General features: G+C 47.7%; 2 protein-coding genes across 3 annotated transcripts in view; one reads left to right on the top strand and one right to left on the bottom strand.

The window, feature by feature from the left end:
* Positions 1-238: 238 nt before the first annotated feature.
* Positions 239-4,533, bottom strand: CCDC153 (coiled-coil domain containing 153). Its single transcript, XM_060105271.1, has 7 exons — positions 4,306-4,533; positions 3,924-4,005; positions 3,438-3,503; positions 2,785-2,904; positions 2,196-2,286; positions 635-767; positions 239-367 (listed from the first exon to the last, which is right to left on the bottom strand). The coding sequence occupies exons 1-7, from the start codon at positions 4,531-4,533 to the stop codon at positions 239-241; spliced, it is 849 nt and encodes a 282-aa protein (XP_059961254.1).
* A 4,588-nt stretch (positions 4,534-9,121) lies between these two features.
* The window catches only part of CBL (Cbl proto-oncogene), a 99,023-nt gene continuing 91,958 nt past the window's right edge, over positions 9,122-16,186 (top strand). For both annotated transcript variants that reach the window (XM_060103003.1, XM_060103004.1), the window contains exon 1: positions 9,122-9,398. In XM_060103003.1, coding sequence (XP_059958986.1) covers positions 9,204-9,398 — 195 coding nt within the window. In that variant the 5' untranslated portion in view covers positions 9,122-9,203. The remainder of the gene's footprint in view (positions 9,399-16,186) is intronic.

The following is a 16,186-nucleotide window of genomic DNA, read 5'->3' on the forward strand; positions in this document are numbered from 1 at the left end:
AAAAGGGCCTCAGGCTCAAGGGGTGGGACCCAGTTTCTCTAGGAGAGAAGTTGAGACCTTGTCAAATTTCTCTCTTCTTATTCAGTCTTCAGGGTAAGGGGTAAACCCAGAACTGAGATGTTCCCGTGAGGGGCACTCATCTCTGCCAAAAATCACAGCCCACAGTCCTGTTGAGTTCTACATACAGACAGCTTTATTGCTGGGACCTCAGAGGGCCCCAGAGACTAGAGGCTCACAGTCAAAGATCCAGGGGGTTGAGTCCAAACTGGCAGAGCTGCTCCTTATGCTGGGCGTGGAGTCTCAGCACAGCCCCATCCCACTGAGGCTTGACGGCTCTCAGTTTGGCCGAGAGCCAGTCCAGGCTGTCCTGCAGACACCAAGCTTCAGATCTCAGGAAGGGAGAGGGCTGGATGAGGGGTGTCCCAGGTTGGTCTGTAAGCTTTCCTAGCCAGTGTTTTCTCAAAGCTCTTAGTCTTAGTGGGTAGGCATGGTTGTATCCCCTTAAGATAGAGCAGAGTTCCCTATGGAGATGCTTCTTTTCCTTCCCCCTGGTCTGTCATTGTCACACTAGCTGGGATTTGGGGTGGGGGATGCTGGGCACTGGGATGGCTGGCCTCCAGAGGGTAGGGCTTACATGTAAGATTTCCTCATATTTGGCCTCCATGTCTGCCACGTGGGCCCAAAGCTGAGCCAGAGTTCGGTCCCACTCTCCAAGGGCCTGCACAGCCTCTCTCTGTGTAGCCTCAGCCTCCCTCTGGCACATCTCTGGGACGGGGGCAGAAGGATGGAAGAGGACAGGATGGTGACACTCTACCCTTGAACAGAGTCTCCAAAGGTACCCAAAGAGCAGGACTTGAGTGGGATCATTCCAGACTTCCCCAGAGCCATCAACTTTCCCATAGTTCCTATAAAGAGCTGAAATATACCATTAAGGTAGAGTAGAGAGAGTGGGCTTGGGACAAGAGATCTGGGTCCCAAATCTGGTTGTCATTTACTACTTGTATAATGACTGACATATCTCTCTCTGAGACTCAGTTTCTTCATCTTTATAGAGAAAATGACCCATACTTCACAGGCTTGCTGTGAGAGTTAAATGTGATAATATATGGGAAAGCACCTAGTATGCAGGAAGTGCTTCATAAATGCTGACTGCGTTTAAATTTGAGATAAGACAAAGATTAGGAAAGGGGCTCAGGGCCTGCATGGCAGATAAGCGGCTCTTGGATATCTATAGCTAAAATAAAGCTATTTTAGGATAAGAAAATTTGAGGCCAAAATTGTGGAAAATCTGTGCGCCGTGCTAAAATTTTTCAACTCTATCCTGTTACCAAGATGGAAGAGATCAAAAGTCTCTCTCTCTCTCTCTCTCTCTCTCTATATATATATATATATATACACACACACACACATACACATACATGTATATGCTTATTTAGAAGCTCACTCATTTATTAGCAAATAGTTATTTAGGACCTACCATGCATTAGGCCTTGAAGATAAGGAAATAAGTAAGTTAAACAGTTTCATTTAAGCTTGGTTTCGTTATAAAAATCAGCCAAACTAAGCGGGAATATGTTTTGCTTATGGGAGACATGGCGGTGGTGGGGAGTTAGAACTGGATTTGGAGACACCACTGAGAGAGGGAAATGGGGTGAGAGACTTAGGTCTTCTTCTTCTTCTTTTTTTAAAAAAATTTATTTGTTTATTTATGGCTGTGTTGGGTCTTCATTTCTGTGCGAGGGCTTTTTCTCTAGTTGTGGCAAGCGGGGGCCACTCTTCATCACGGTGCGCGGGCCTCTCACTATCGCGGCCTCTCTTGTTGCGGAGCACAGGCTCCAGACGCGCAGGCTCAGTAGTTGTGGCTCACGGGCCTAGTTGCTCCGCGGCATGTGGGATCCTCCCAGACCAGGGCCCGAACCCGCGTCCCCTGTGCTAGCAGGCAGATTCTCAACCACTGTGCCACCAGGGAAGCCCCAGGTCTTCTTCTTATAACTTAAGATTTTTTTTTTTTTTTTTTTTTGCCATCCTGAACCATCTGCTGCAATTCTCAGTGGTGGGAAGGTCAGTGGGGAAAGCAATATGAGAGCTTAGATTGCAGTCTTCTAGAGAAGAAACATCCTAAATCCACCTCTTCAGTCTGGACAGCAGCAGTGATCCTCCAAGAGAAAGGGCTTCGAGGGTGGGGAAGCCGATCTAACTGCTCCCGAAGGCCCCTCACTTCCTCCTCCAGCTGCCTGCTATGGGTCTCCATCGCCTGCGGCAGGGTGCAGCACTGACGACTCATCTCTGTGGTGGGGACGGTGGGTGGCCAGGGACCCAGGTGGGGACAGAGGGATGGAGAAAGGATGGGAAGTTGTGAGTGGGGAGGGCTCTGCTTGGTCCAGTGGGGCAGATGCGTAAAGGCCTTTTGGTTCTTCTTGTGGTGATTCTGAGAAGCTGGGGAAGGAGCTAGGAAACAAGGTCCCCTTCCCCCTGCCACTCAGGATGGGGGTTCAGGCCCTTCTCCCCACTCAGTCCCACGGGATGAATGAGATAAAGGCTGTGGCTGCGTTTTGTAACCCACACAGCATCAAGTGCGTGGCGTGGGCCATCATGGAAGGTCCCTGCCCAAGATCCCAGAGGCCTTTGTTTGGTTCCTTCAGGATTCTTGTGTGTGCTGGGAAGGCTGAGACTAGGCATGGCAGATGGGAGTCCTCCTTGTCTCCCTACCCAGCATCCTCTGGCCCTCTTGGGTGCCCTCTTCCAGGCCCCTGTCTCCTGCCCACCGCTTCATCAACTGCACACCTGCATATATGGCCTTCCCTTCACTCCAGGCCCCCTCCGGTTCAGCCTCCAGTTCTTGTATCCTCTGCTTCAGCCGGTCTTCAGAAGCCTTGGCTCGGCGGGCCTCATCCCTCCACAGAGCTGTGAACAGTCCCAGAGCAGCCCTCAGGAGTGGCTGGGGACCCCACTAAATCAGCCCCGATGGCCTTGATGGACTCTGCCCACCTTTGGAAACCTGGCAGCAGGCTGCCAGCCTCTCACTGTCATTCTGGTGTTTGCTTTTCCCCCCTAGAATCCTACAGGCTCTTCGTTACTACAAACCGCAAACTCCCTCTGTGTTCTGGCTACGAAAAACAGCTGCCTTGGGACTTCCCTGGCAGTCCAGCGATTGGGACTCCGTGCTTCTACCACAGCGGGTGAGGGTTCGATCCCTGGTCGGGGAACCCTCATTCCGCGTGGTGTGGACAAAAAATTAAGAAAAAAATAGCTGCCTTTATCAACCCTTACTGCCCACCGTTTCCTCACAACCCCAACTCTTGACAATCTTTTTCCACTAGGGGATGGTTAGAGATCAGCTCAGCCCTCTACCATAGCTCCAACCCTTCAAGCTCCCAGGGATACAGAAATGCCCATTGTCCCACCTCTATTGCCCCCAGAACTTCCACCCTTCTTACCCAAGTGGTCTTGGAGCAGCTCCTTTTCCAGCAGTGCCAGCCTGTGCATGGTTTCAGTCTCCACATCTGCCCTGGCAAGATGGCAGAGCCTCAGCTTGTCAGGATCTCAGCCTTACCTACTCCCCTCCCATCCTCATCCCACACCCTGGACTTTTTTTTTTTTTGCAGGAGATCTCAGGACCACTAAATGAGGGATCTCTGATGGCAAAGTCTGATGAGTTCACTGCCCAGCACATAGCAGGTGCTCAAAAGCTGTGTAATGAATACATAAGGACGGCACAGAGCCAGAGGGGGCTCAGATGGGCGTGGGTGCTGATGTCCCCACTTCCCCAGCTCCATGGAATCTGGATGCAGATATGAAGGAGGGTTAAGACAGCTCCGTCTTATCAGGCAGAGGGCTGAATTCTCTCTGGAGGACCTCTGCTCGGTCTCTGAGCCAGAACATGGAGAGGCAGGGGGCACCCACCTCCACCCAGTCTGACTCACCAACAGCTGCATTCCTTTTCTTCTTCTGTGTCCCAGCTTTTGTCCCTTTTTCTTTGGTCTTAGGTCGTATTTCCTTGCTGTCCTGGGGGAGAGAGGGGACTCGTATTTAGGTCTGGACATGGAGATGCTTTCCTGACCCCTAGACTGAACCAGGAGTCCCAGGAGAATTAGTGTTCTAGCCTCCAACTCTGTCTCTTATACTTTTCAGAAGCTTCTGTTCTTGCTTTCCTTGGAAACTTAGGCAAGGCTGAGGCCACTGGGAAGGATGGAGTTGTTTCTCTCTACCGGTCAGGTTCTAAGTACAGAGATCATTCCTCGCAATCCTCTTTCAGAGAAAACAAAGCTCAGTACCTGGTCCCTTCCCTCTTCCCATCATCCTTACCCTGCCTCTTCCTTCCTGCAAGACCCTCTCTTGCCTCTGTTGTGTCTCCCTGTGGTGTGACCCACACACGAGGAGGGGCAGAGAAGAGGCCCAACGATCTAAGAGCCAGAGGAGGAGACTGGGTTCTGGGAACCAATCCAGAGTGGCAAATTTCCGTCGGGGGCGGGACTGAGAACTGGAAGGTTGGGTTTCTGGAGGCTGCATGTTGTCCGGGCAACTGGGAAACATGGTGTCCATAGGAAGGTAGAAGGGACTAAATACAAAGCTTAAAATACCAAGGTCTCAGAGGGCCAGTACTCTCCTTATCCCCAAATCCTAAGTGTAGTTTGAGGAGAAAGGGTTTTGGAGCCGACCATCTATGATTCACTTCTCTGTAGCACAGCCTGCAATTTGGAGACTTACAAATTACAGATTTACACATCTGAAATAATGCTGTTGTGCTGATACAGAGGAAAAGGACTGACAGTAGCCATTTTGGGCCATTTACACATCCCAAGGTCTCATCAACAAAATGACATTATTAGGTTTAAAGTTGAAGCTCTCCTTCAGGAAGGCAGTCTGTGGTGTATGAAGGACAGAAGTGCAGAAGAAGGTGGTTGAGAGAGTTTCCCCTTTCAGAGAAATGAGGCGCAAAGGAGAGGTAGACCCAGGACCCCAGGCTGTTGACATAGAGAGATGCAAATGGAGAAGAAAGGGCACTGGTTAGAGATAGGAGCTGTGAGTTCTTACCCGCTCCCTCCGGATATGTAAACTTGAGCAAGCCATTTAAACTTGCTCAGCCTCAGCTTCCTGGTCTTTAAATCTTTGATTTTGGGGACTTCCCTGGCTGTCCAGTGGTTAGGACTCTGTGCTTCCACTGCAAGGGGCACGGGTTCGATCCCTGGTTGGGGAAATAAGATCCTGCAAGCCACAGAGTGCGGCCAAAAAGTAAAAAAGAAATCTTTGATTTTGTAAATCTTGAAAGGCCTGGATTTTCCCTGGGTATTTACAGGACTGTCTTCTCTCATTGTGACTTCATGTATTGCCTCTTTCCCCGTAATCCGGTCTGTGGTTGACTTTCAGACAGGCGCTGAGAAAATACCTTGCTTGGCTCCCTGCAGTACTGAGTTGGTTGGGGCTCCCTCTAGTGGACTTACTTGACCTTCTACTGAATCTCCTGCGTTTTTCTATTTAAATTATTTACTGAGCAATGTTGGGGGGGGTGCCCCCCACTTAGGGATGCTTCTTGCTGGAGTCATGAAGAGTTGGACAAATAAATCTGGGGAAGGGACAATGACTAGTGGTTTGCCCTGGTCAGCAGCCCTTGTCCCCCACCCCCTCTCTCCAGCCCTGTGCTATTGGAAGCCTTGTTGTCTGTCTGTCACTGGGATCTCTGGACACCATACTGGCTAGAATGAAAACAGCAGAAACTTCAGGGCTTTTCCCCTTGCGGATTAAGGGAACTGCAGACTCTTTATTTAGATATTCCTATCTCTGTCTTCCTCAACATTTTTTGGTCATTTTTGGTCAATTGCCTGTTGTCAGGAACAGATCTGAAGAGATAGCCATGAGATCTGGGGGGAAAAATCCTTCCTCTAGGGAGCAGGCAGATTCAGGCAGAGGCTGATGATATTTATTTGTCACCTTTGTGGCTGCAGGGTACCTCTCTGACCCCGGGGACATTTTACAGAGTAAAGAGAAGAACCGGCCTTGTTCTTCCCGTTGCTTACTGTTCCTGTACCTCAGTGTCAGATAACCTTGTGCATATCTCCCAAATCGGAGATTTTTCTTCTAATCTTGAAGCATGTTTTTCATTTATTCCCCCCCCTCCCCCCAGAACCCTCTCTCCCTGAGTAGGAGTGCAGTAGAGGTTCCTGTCCTGATCCTTCCCTTCATCCAGAAGCCTGTTTGAGGACTTTTGAATAGAATAATTAGTGTCTCTGTTGTGCTGATGCACGGAGTCCCATATTGAGGACAGAAATTACAGAGTATAAACAACAAATCGTGTCTCAGAAGAGCATTTACTTTTCAAATATATTCAGTCAACCGACTTTCAGGTGCAGAGAGGATGTGGTTTGGGGCGAAGGTGAAATGGAATAAGAAAATTGCCACAGGTCACATGATGTGATACAAACTGAGCCAGCTCTAGAATAATCCAGGAATGAGAAAGACATTGTGATCAACAGTTCAATCTCCAGCACATTCTGAAAACAAGCCAAGTGAAAATTGTGAAAGAAAGGTCCATCTTTCCTTCTTTCTTCATTAACCTCAGTTCATAAGTGAAAACAGGAACGATCACTTCAGCACAACTCTGTCTTCCTTTTAATAGGATCCCTTCTGGGGGTTTTAAAGAGATACAGAGGAGAGAAGCGTCACCCTCTCTACTTCATTCAAATGCGAGACAAATATAGGTCATCCTATATTAAAAGAAATATGGGGACTTCCCTGGTGGCGCAGTGGTTAAGAATCTGCCTGCCAAAGCAGGGGACACGGGTTCAAGCCCTGGTCCAGGAAGATCCCACATGCCGCGGAGCAACTAAGCCCGTGCGCCACCACTACTGAGCCCGCGCTCTAGTGCCTGCGAGTCACAACGACTGAGCCCACGTGCCTAGAGCCCGTGCTCCTCCACAAGAGAAGCCACCACAATGAGAAGCCTGCACACCACAACGAAGAGTAGCCCCTGCTCGCCCCATCTAAAGTCCGTGCACAACAACAAAGACCCAACGCCGCCAAAAATAAATAATAAATAAAAAAAAAGAAATATGGCTTACTGCAGCAGAAACAGAGTGCACATTTTACAATTCCATTCTATACAGACCATACTGAACATAATGCAAATTGGAAGCCTTAAACCAAGCCAGAGATGTACAATGATGATGTACATTGTGAAGATGACCTACAAGCTCATACACAGCTCCAAGGGTTAATTTCTTAACCTATACTCCATAAAATCTAGGATTTGACTACGAGGGGAAAAAGTACCCTTGCATGTCTATAGTGTGCTAGGTACTGTGGAAGACCAAAGTCGATAAGACAATATAGCATAAATTAATGTGTGGCAGGTGAGAAATAGATGGTTATGGAAATTTAGAGGAGGACTGTCCGGTAAGGAGGACAATATTTGAGTTGAGTATAAAAAGATGGATTGGACTTTAGTAGCACTCTTTAGGCAGAGGGAATGCTCTGAGTAATAGTGATGAAAAAAGAAAGAATTGTATTTTGTGAGTTGGTGAGTCACCCAGCATAGGATATATGTACTGGAATAGTATAAAACTGTAAGGTAGTTTGGAGTTAGATCATAACTGTTAATTTCATTCAGGAGGCATTGGGGCGTGTTTAACGTTTTTTGTTTTGTTTTGTTTTATGCTGTCAGACCTATACTTTAGGAACACTGGTCTGGTGGCAGCATGGATTGGAGGTGGCAGGGAAATCAGTGAGGAAAATGTTTCAATAGACCAAGGGAGAGGAAAGGAGAGCCTGCAACTAAGGGTGGATGCGCTAGGGATGGGAAGTTTTGACAATTATCTAAGAGCTTTGCCTATATGTTTTCTTTAGACATTCAAACTCTTTTTAGGTAGGAATTGACTAATGGAAATTCTACTGATAGGAAATGATAATTTTGACTCCGCAATCAATCTTAGATACAGGCCATTGAATTGCAGACAAGGATATTTTTTCCCCTCTTACAGGACTGTTTGATAAGCTTAATTCCCTAATCAGTCAAGAGCTTTGTAGAAGAGCCAGGTGGGGAATCTAAGGCGGAAGTGAGTACTTATTGAGACACCAGGGCCTGCATGCTCCCAAAGCTGAGGCTCAGAATTAGCAAATTAGGGCAGGGCACTTCCTTCTTTGGGAGAGAGGTTCTTTTTTTCAAAGTTCTTCCAGTGGAACTTTGAGACTAGAAAAGTGGAAGTGACTGGGAACTGCATTGCTGTTCCCTGGGAGGAGCGAGGACTCCTCAGGCCAGGGCTTGAAGCTCAAGGTTTCTGTGGTCAGGGCTTGATGCTGGCAGTGCCCACCTGTGGTGCAGTGCGCTGAGCAGGGGAATCTTAAGTACATATTCAATTTCCAGAAAAGGAACTTGTGTTCAAAGCAAAAAAAGGGGGAAGAGTTTTGTTTTCAGAAGGGTCAAAGGGCTTGGAAGAAGAGCTCGAGGCCTAAGTGTCTCAAGCCTTTCTGGGGTCTAATCAGGATGCAACAATCTGCAGCATTCACATTCCTGTCCTTGGTCCTGACTTTAGGACTTTAAAACACTAGGGAGTGGGGGAAAAACTTCCCTTTTTCTCCCACAGTGTTAAGAAGCAAACAACTTTAAGTTCAATTTCCTCATTTGTCAGGTGTGGGGTAAAGACTTGAAGTGCAGATTCTTTCTATGGCCACCTGTCTTAATTTAAATAGCCCAATGACCGCCTCCAGGAGAATCATCCCACAACCCACAAGAACACGGAGGGCTCGGCTTCTGCCTAGTGCGCAGGCTCCACGTTAGACCCCGCCCCGCCCTTTCCCCGCTCCTCCAGCAGGGGGCGCAGCGCGAAGGTTCCGCCTGGGCAGCACCCCCACCCCCCCTCGCGGTAGGGGCGGGGGAGACGGCGCGGAAACTTGGCCGCAGCTTTCCGGGAGCTGTGGCTCGGGAGGGGGTGGCGCAGGAGAGGTCGTTCCCCAGTCCGGACGCGGCCGCCCGCTCCGCGCGCTCCTCCCGCGCCCGGGCTCGCGCTCTCTGAAGGGGCGCGCCCGCGCGGACCCACGCTCCCGGCGCCGCCCACTCCCCTCCCCGCGACCGCCCCTCCCTCCGCCCGGACGGCCGGCGGCTGTGACGGCGGCGGCCGGGAGAGGCCCCTCCTTCACGCCCTCCTTCTTTCCCTCACTCGCAGCCAAGCGGAGCCGGCGGACGCGGCTGGGCCCCTAACCCTCCCCGGGCTATGGCCGGCAATGTGAAAAAGAGCTCTGGGGCCGGGGGCGGCGGCGGCTCCGGGGGTTCGGGCTCGGGAGGCCTGATCGGGCTCATGAAGGACGCCTTCCAGCCGCACCACCACCACCACCACCACCTCAGCCCCCACCCTCCGGGGACCGTGGACAAGAAGATGGTGGAGAAGTGCTGGAAGCTCATGGACAAGGTGAAAGGCCTGCAGAGGACCCGCGGGAGCAGGGGTGGGCGTGGGCGGAGGGGCCGAGGGACGGGAAGGAAGGGACAGAGGAAGCTGGGGGAGGGGACGGGTCATGCGAGGCTGGGGAGGCGAGGAGCTGGGGTGACGGGGCGCAGGGGTGGGGAATACGGGGGTGGGGAGGAGACCGGGAGGATGGGGGTCGGCGGTGGGGGAAGGGCTGCGGTTGGGAGTGAGGGAACGTAGAGATGTGTGTTTGGGGTTGCGAGACAAAGATGGGGTGGCGGCTGGGGTGAAGGGTAACTGGGGAGCCACCAGGGAGGAAGTATAATGGGGGTGCAGAGTTTGCGGCTCTGTGCAGTGTATAGGGATGTGGGTCACGGAATTGGCCCCGGGAGATAGGAGGGAGGGGGTGAGGAAGAGCGCTTGATTTACCGGCTGGGACTGTTAGCTGGATGAGCTCTGACTAGGGAATTAGGTTTACGGGCTCTGGTTGAGAGACCTGGGGTCCTGACAACTCCGCAGGCAAACTGCGCTCTAGGTGAGCGTATAGTTTTTGTTTCTGTTTTTTCTTCTCATTAAGATGCAACACCGAGAGAAAATAAATGGAGGGTGTTTAAATGAGCCAAGGAAGGAACTTTCCTCCACATCTAGCGTTGGCTCAAGTTTTTCTCCTCCAAAACATTGAATGGGATCCATTGCTGGTGCTGAGATAGATATGCACTGATTAAACCACAAGTTCTGCTCATAACCATTATTTTCGGAGAGATATATTGACTGAGCGGGTTAGGCAGCAGATTCGGACTTCTTCCAGAACTTCCTCCTTACACACACTGCTTTTCGTTGGGTTCTACTTTTTTTGGTAACAGAACCTGACTTTAAACTTGTTAGATGAGCTGCTTTGGTTACTTTTTCTTTTCTTTTCTTTTTTTTTTAGCAAGTGTGAAAAATAACCCCACTTTAAGTTTGGCATTTGAGAGGATTTTACTTCCTTATAGTTGTGTCTGTATAATGAAACATAGTAGTTAGTCCCAAGTATTTTAAAGTGTTTAAACAGTCTAACGGTTTGTTCCAGAGAATTCAATATTTCCTTGCTATTTTTCACATTTATTAATAACTTATTTTTGCAAACTTCATTCCGCAGATGAAAGGTGATTAGAAGGATCAGGCATAGATTGTAAGAGAATGGTGTTATTTCCTCCAGAGTAAAATTGTTTTTCTTTGGTTCCTCTCTGGGCCTAGGTTTCTCTTCTGTAAAGTTCTTCATGGATTGTTTTGCACTAGAAACAGCTAATAAAAGTGACTGTGAAGCACTTGGCAAATATAAATGTGCTATATAAATTCTTAATAAGTCCTGTGTATGAGTTAGCACTCCTGTAGGGCATACCAGTGGTTTCAGAAGCCTCTTTTTCACTGCTGGTTTTTCTCATGTTAAGTAATAGGTATGGTAATTAATAAACAAGTATTTGTATGTTGATTATATTGGTGTTATAATGCTAATTTCATTATTAGAAATTGTAATAAAACCATTAAAGAAAGTTAGGCATAAAGGAAATTTTAAATGCATTGACACCTTGAAAACATATATGGAATATATTCAAAATCCGAAGATTGTAGGCTTGCATTTTAGGGGTTTAGAGTTAATGACTTAAAAGGTTTCTCCTGGAATGAAAAAACATTTGCATTTCTAATTAGTTTCTCATTGTATCAACATGTGATGTATCAAAATCATATTGATTAGAGACCTCTCCTTTAAAATAATAAACTTTTTATCAAACTTTTGAGTCTATGTAACGTAGTCCTTAAAATAAGATTTCCCCTTAAGTCTTTCTCATTCATCTCTTTAAAGAGTGTGTATTGAATTATGATTTCTTCTGCAGAATGTTTAATTATTTGGGAAGTATAAAGACCTCTCAGTTTTGAGTCAATGCCTTTCAGGTTTCGGTAGTTTCAAGGAAAGTAGGCTTCTAGCTTTTCCATTCTAGCGTTGGGAAAGGACTGTTTTATTCTTGTGTTGCTTGTTTTGGAAAATGGTTTTTAGTACTTTTTGCCCCATATCACATATTACTGGTTGTGCTGAAATGAAAATAGTTCTTTCTGAGGTATTAGTCCAGTAGGTTCATACTGCTTTCCAGATTTTCTGACTATTTCTGTAGTGTTAGATTGCACCGTCTCTTTTACTCTTGCTGTTTAGAGCATAGATGTTCTCTTTTTTCACTTTATTTTTATTGTTGAAAGTCTTAAATGTATCACTAACCCTTCTTGACTTTATGCCATATGATATAAGTGGAGAAGAACTTAGTGTCAGATGTATAGATGTCCCACACATTTATTGAATTTAGCTCTAAGTCACCATCTCATATCTGTTTTAACCTTGTTGAAGCTAGGTGAATATTATCCCAGCCTATTATTAATCAGTTTATTGGTTTAGCCCTGGGAACTGTCTCCTCTTCTGCAATATTGGATGTATACGGATGGAGGAGTTGGCATAAGTCATGGGTTCTGGTCAACATAGGCCCAATTTACTATTCCATTGCAGAACTTAAACTCATTCTTAGAAAAATGCTTGTGCTAGAATGCTTGTTATTAAACAGAAGACATGGTCAGCCTCTAGGTTTTTCTTTTTGCCACCCCGGTATATTGTAATTAATATTTGTGAAGATACTTGTATGTGAAGAAAGTGGCTAGTAAGTAAAGAGACAGCAAGGCAGGGGAGTGGAGAGAGCAATCATATAAATTGCCTTGAATGTAAATATAGAAGTATCAAGGTATTTAATTTAGTGAGAGACTCAAAATTCCGTTATGAAGTAGAGTGGGAGTTGGCAAACTTTCTGTCACAGGACAGATAGTAAATACTTTAGGTATTGCTGGCCACATATGCAGTCCTATATTCTTTTTTTAAAAAATAAAATTATTTTATTTATTTTTGGCTGTGTTGGGTTTTCATTGCTGCACGCGGGCTTTCTCTAGTTGCGGCGAGCAGGGGCTACTCTTTGTTGCAATGCGCGGGCTTCTCATTGTGGTGGCTTCTCTCGTTGTGGAGCACAGGCTCTAGGCACGTGGGCTCAGTAGTTGTGGTGCATGGGCTTAGTTGCTCCAAAGGCTGTGGGATCTTCCCGGACCAGGGATCGAACCCTTGTCCCCTGAGTTGGCAGGCGGATTCTTAACCACTGCGCCACCAGGAAAGCCCACAATATTCTTCCTGTTGTTTTACAACTCTTTAAAAATGTAAAAGCCATTCTTATCTTGCAGGTGTACAAAAAAGGCTGCAGGCTGTAGTTTGTCCACCTGTGAAGTAGAGCGTCATGCTGGCAGTATTTTAGGTCCATGCTGTGTTTTTTTTTTTTTTTTTTTTTTTGGTATGCGGGCCTCTCACTGCCGTGGCCTCTCCCGTTGCGGAGCACAGGCTCCAGACGCGCAGGCTCAGTGGCCATGGCTCACGGGCCCAGCCGCCCCGCGGCATGCGGGATTCTCCCGGACCGGGGCTCGAACCCGTGTTCCCTGCATCGGCAGGCGGACGCCCAACCACTGCGCCACCAGGGAAGCCCTATGTTTTTATTTTAAATTAGCTTATGTTAGTAAAACCTTAAGGTGTTCATTTTTTTTTTTTTTTTTTTTTTGCGGTACGCGGGCCTCTCACTGTTGTGGCCTCTTCCGCTGCGGAGCACAGGCTCCGGCCGCGCAGGCTCAGCGGCCATGGCTCATGGGCCCAGCCGCTCCGCGGCATGTGGGATCTTCCCGGACCGGGGCACGAACCCGTGTCCCCTGCATCGGCAGGCAGACTCTCAACCACTGCGCCACCAGGGAAGCCCGGGTGTTCATTTATTTAATGGGCTATAATTTATGGGAAAAATGCTTTCCTTTAAAGCATGGGTTTAAAAAAGCATTTTAAAAAGATAATCCTTCTGCTACTTACCTTCTCCTGCTTGCCCTTAAAAAAAGCACCTTAAGTAACTTCCTGTATTTTGGAAGTAAGATGCACTTAATAGAATTTATGAATCAGTATATTTCATTGGACTTTTTTCTCATAGTAGTGCTAGGTGTAAATTCTTACATTCCAGGAGATTACATTATAGTGATAAGTGACTGTATGTTCAAAGTGATGTGGGATCTCAAGTTTAAACATCATGTACATATTTCTTCTCTATCTTAACCTCTGAAGATTGTAAACTCCACGAGGACAGCAACTATAATCTCTTTATCTCCTGCAGTGTCCAGTCACAAGGCCTTACACAATAGTAACTGCGTTGTAAATATTTGTTAAACTGCTTTGTGTGCCCCAAAGGAATTCTGAAAGGGAAAGGAATGGGGGTGGGAATCTTTTTTTTTTTTTTTTTTTTTGCGGTACGCGGGCCTCTCACTGCTGTGGCCTCTCCCGTTGCGGAGCACAGGCTCCGGACGCGCAGGCTCAGCGGCCATGGCTCACGGGCCCAGCCGCCCCGCGGCATGTGGGATCTTCCCGGACCGGGGTAATGAACCTGTGTCCCCTGCATGGGCAGGCGGACTCTCAACCACTGCGCCACCAGGGAAGCCCGGGAATCATTTTTAATTACATTAAACTTATTTATTTCTTTCAGTAGTTCTTTGGCGGTATCATCCCTATTTTATGGATACTTAGCTTCAGAGAGGTTACGTAACTTAGTTAATAGGGGAACTTGACTTGGAATCCAGGATTACCCACCTCCTAAGGCTTAGTTATTTCCTCCATACAATAACTTCTCACGTATACAACAAAGTCTCCATAACAAAAGTCATTTTTCAGAAAGTGACCTGTGTAGGTATACAACAGCAATTCTCAAACACGCACACACACACTCTCACACCTGCCATTCACACACTCAGGCAAAGTAGATGTTCTCTTGAATGATGTTAACATGGTGTTTAACTAGTACCATTAAAAGAAATATCTTCCTTTAAATTAAGGGTTTGTGTCTCTTCAAATTATGTGGACTGGTTACTTTGCATAGTTATCATGGACGTTTGTACACGTCATTCTCCCATTGCACGTAATTCATGCCATTCAGCTCTGATGGCAGCTGTCCTTGATGAAACATCTGCAGTGCAGTGGGGGGCTCTCAAAACAATAAATGTGGGCATTTCATCTTGTCACACCCACCAGGTGGAGCTGGTTCATGTTATTTTTCTTCTAACAATTGGAAACCCTTTCTGTTGCTGTTGTATTAATAAAGTAGGTGTTTATTTTCTGGTAGCCCCTTCCCAATTTAATTTTAACTCTAGGAATATTAGTCACCCAGGAATTTGTGATTCAAAATTTGGGATTCATTAAAAAAAAAAAGTGGGCTTCCCTGGTGGCGCAGTGGTTGAGAGTCCGCCTGCTGATGCAGGGGACACGGGTTCATGCCCCGGTCCGGGAAGATCCCACATGCCGCGGAGCGGCTGGGCGTGTGAGCCATGGCCGCTGAGCCTGCGCGTCCGGAGCCTGTGCTCCGCAACGGGAGAGGCCACAACAGTGAGAAGCCTGCGTACTGCAAAAAAAAAAAAAAAAAGTGATAGCATTTACCACTTTTTGTTTCATCTGTCTCTCCCTCCACTAGAGCTCTTCAGGATCAAGGCTTTGTCTTTATTTAAAATTTATTTTTGGCTGCACTGGTTCTTCGTTACTGTGCACTGGCTTTCTCTAGTTGTGTTCTCTAGTTGTGGCGAGCGGGGGCTACTCTTCGTTGCGGTGCACGGGCTTCTCGTTGCGGTGGCTTCTCTTTGTTGCGGAGCATGGGCTCTAGGCGTGCGGGCTCAGCAGTTGTGGCTCGTGGGCTCTAGAGCGCAGGCTCAGTAGTTGTGGCGCACGGAATTAGTTGCTCCGTGGCATGTGGGATCTTCCCGGACCAGGGCTCGAACATGTGTCCTCTGCACTGGCAGGCGGATTCTTAACCACTGCGCCACCAGGGAAGTCCCAAGGCTTTGTCTTAACATCAGTTCCTGTGCCTAACACAGTACTTGCTGAATGAAGTGCAAACATTTTAACAAAGTAAAATGGGATCAAAACATGTTCCCACATTTTCTATGTGATCAATTAGGAGGATCAGGTAGGGAATCTTTTTTTTTTTTTTTTTGAGTGTTGAATTAAAGTAACATTTACTAAAAGTAGTTTTACCTTATTTGGTTATAAGGGTAGTATACAGTCATTGTAAACAAAAAGGTTCTGTTGTATTCATGCCTATTAAGAATTCCCCCGGGGCTTCCCTGGTGGCGCAGTGGCTGGGAGTCCGCCTGCCGATGCAGGGGACACGGGTTCGTGCCCCGGTCTGGGAGGATCCCACATGCCGCGGAGCTGCTGGGCCCGGGAGCCATGGCCGCTGGGCCTGCGCGTCTGGAGCCTGTGCTCCGCGGGACAGGCTGCGACGGTGAGAGGCCCGCATACCGCAAAAAAAAAAAAAAAAAAAACTCCCCCAAGGGATGTAAAATTCTCCCTAGTTCCGTATGAAATGTGAGCTCACTGAGCATTTCATGTGTGATTCATTATAGAAATTTTGAAGGGTATATGGAATAAAAGTAGGGTTAGGCCAGGGAAGAACATGATCTGCTCTGTTCATTTCGTGGCTTTGGTTGAAGTTTTTGGTGACCTTTGCTGTAGTACAACCTGTTTTTTTTTTTTTTTTTTTGGTACGCGGGCCTCTCACTGTTGTGGCCTCTCCCGTTGCGGAGCACAGGCTCCTGACGCGCAGGCTCAGCGGCCATGGCTCACGGGCCCAGCCGCTCCGCGGCATATGGGATCCTCCCAGACCGGGGCACGAACCCGTATCCCCTGCATGGGCAGGCGGACTCTCAACCACTGCGCCACC

This window comes from Mesoplodon densirostris, chromosome 7 (assembly GCF_025265405.1).
Source record: "Mesoplodon densirostris isolate mMesDen1 chromosome 7, mMesDen1 primary haplotype, whole genome shotgun sequence".
Lineage (NCBI taxonomy): Eukaryota > Metazoa > Chordata > Mammalia > Artiodactyla > Ziphiidae > Mesoplodon > Mesoplodon densirostris.

Bases quoted from the DNA above. Each gene is read 5' to 3' on its own strand.
- CCDC153 (XM_060105271.1), bottom strand. From the start codon at position 4,533: ATGTTTCCCAGTTGCCCGGACAACATGCAGCCTCCAGAAACCCAACCT. The intron at 3,504-3,923 runs GTGAGTCAGACT...TTGCCAGGGCAG, and splicing joins GAAAAGGAATGCAGCTGTTG to ATGTGGAGACTGAAACCATG. The intron at 368-634 runs GTAAGCCCTACC...TGGTGTCTGCAG, and splicing joins AATATGAGGAAATCTTACAT to GACAGCCTGGACTGGCTCTC.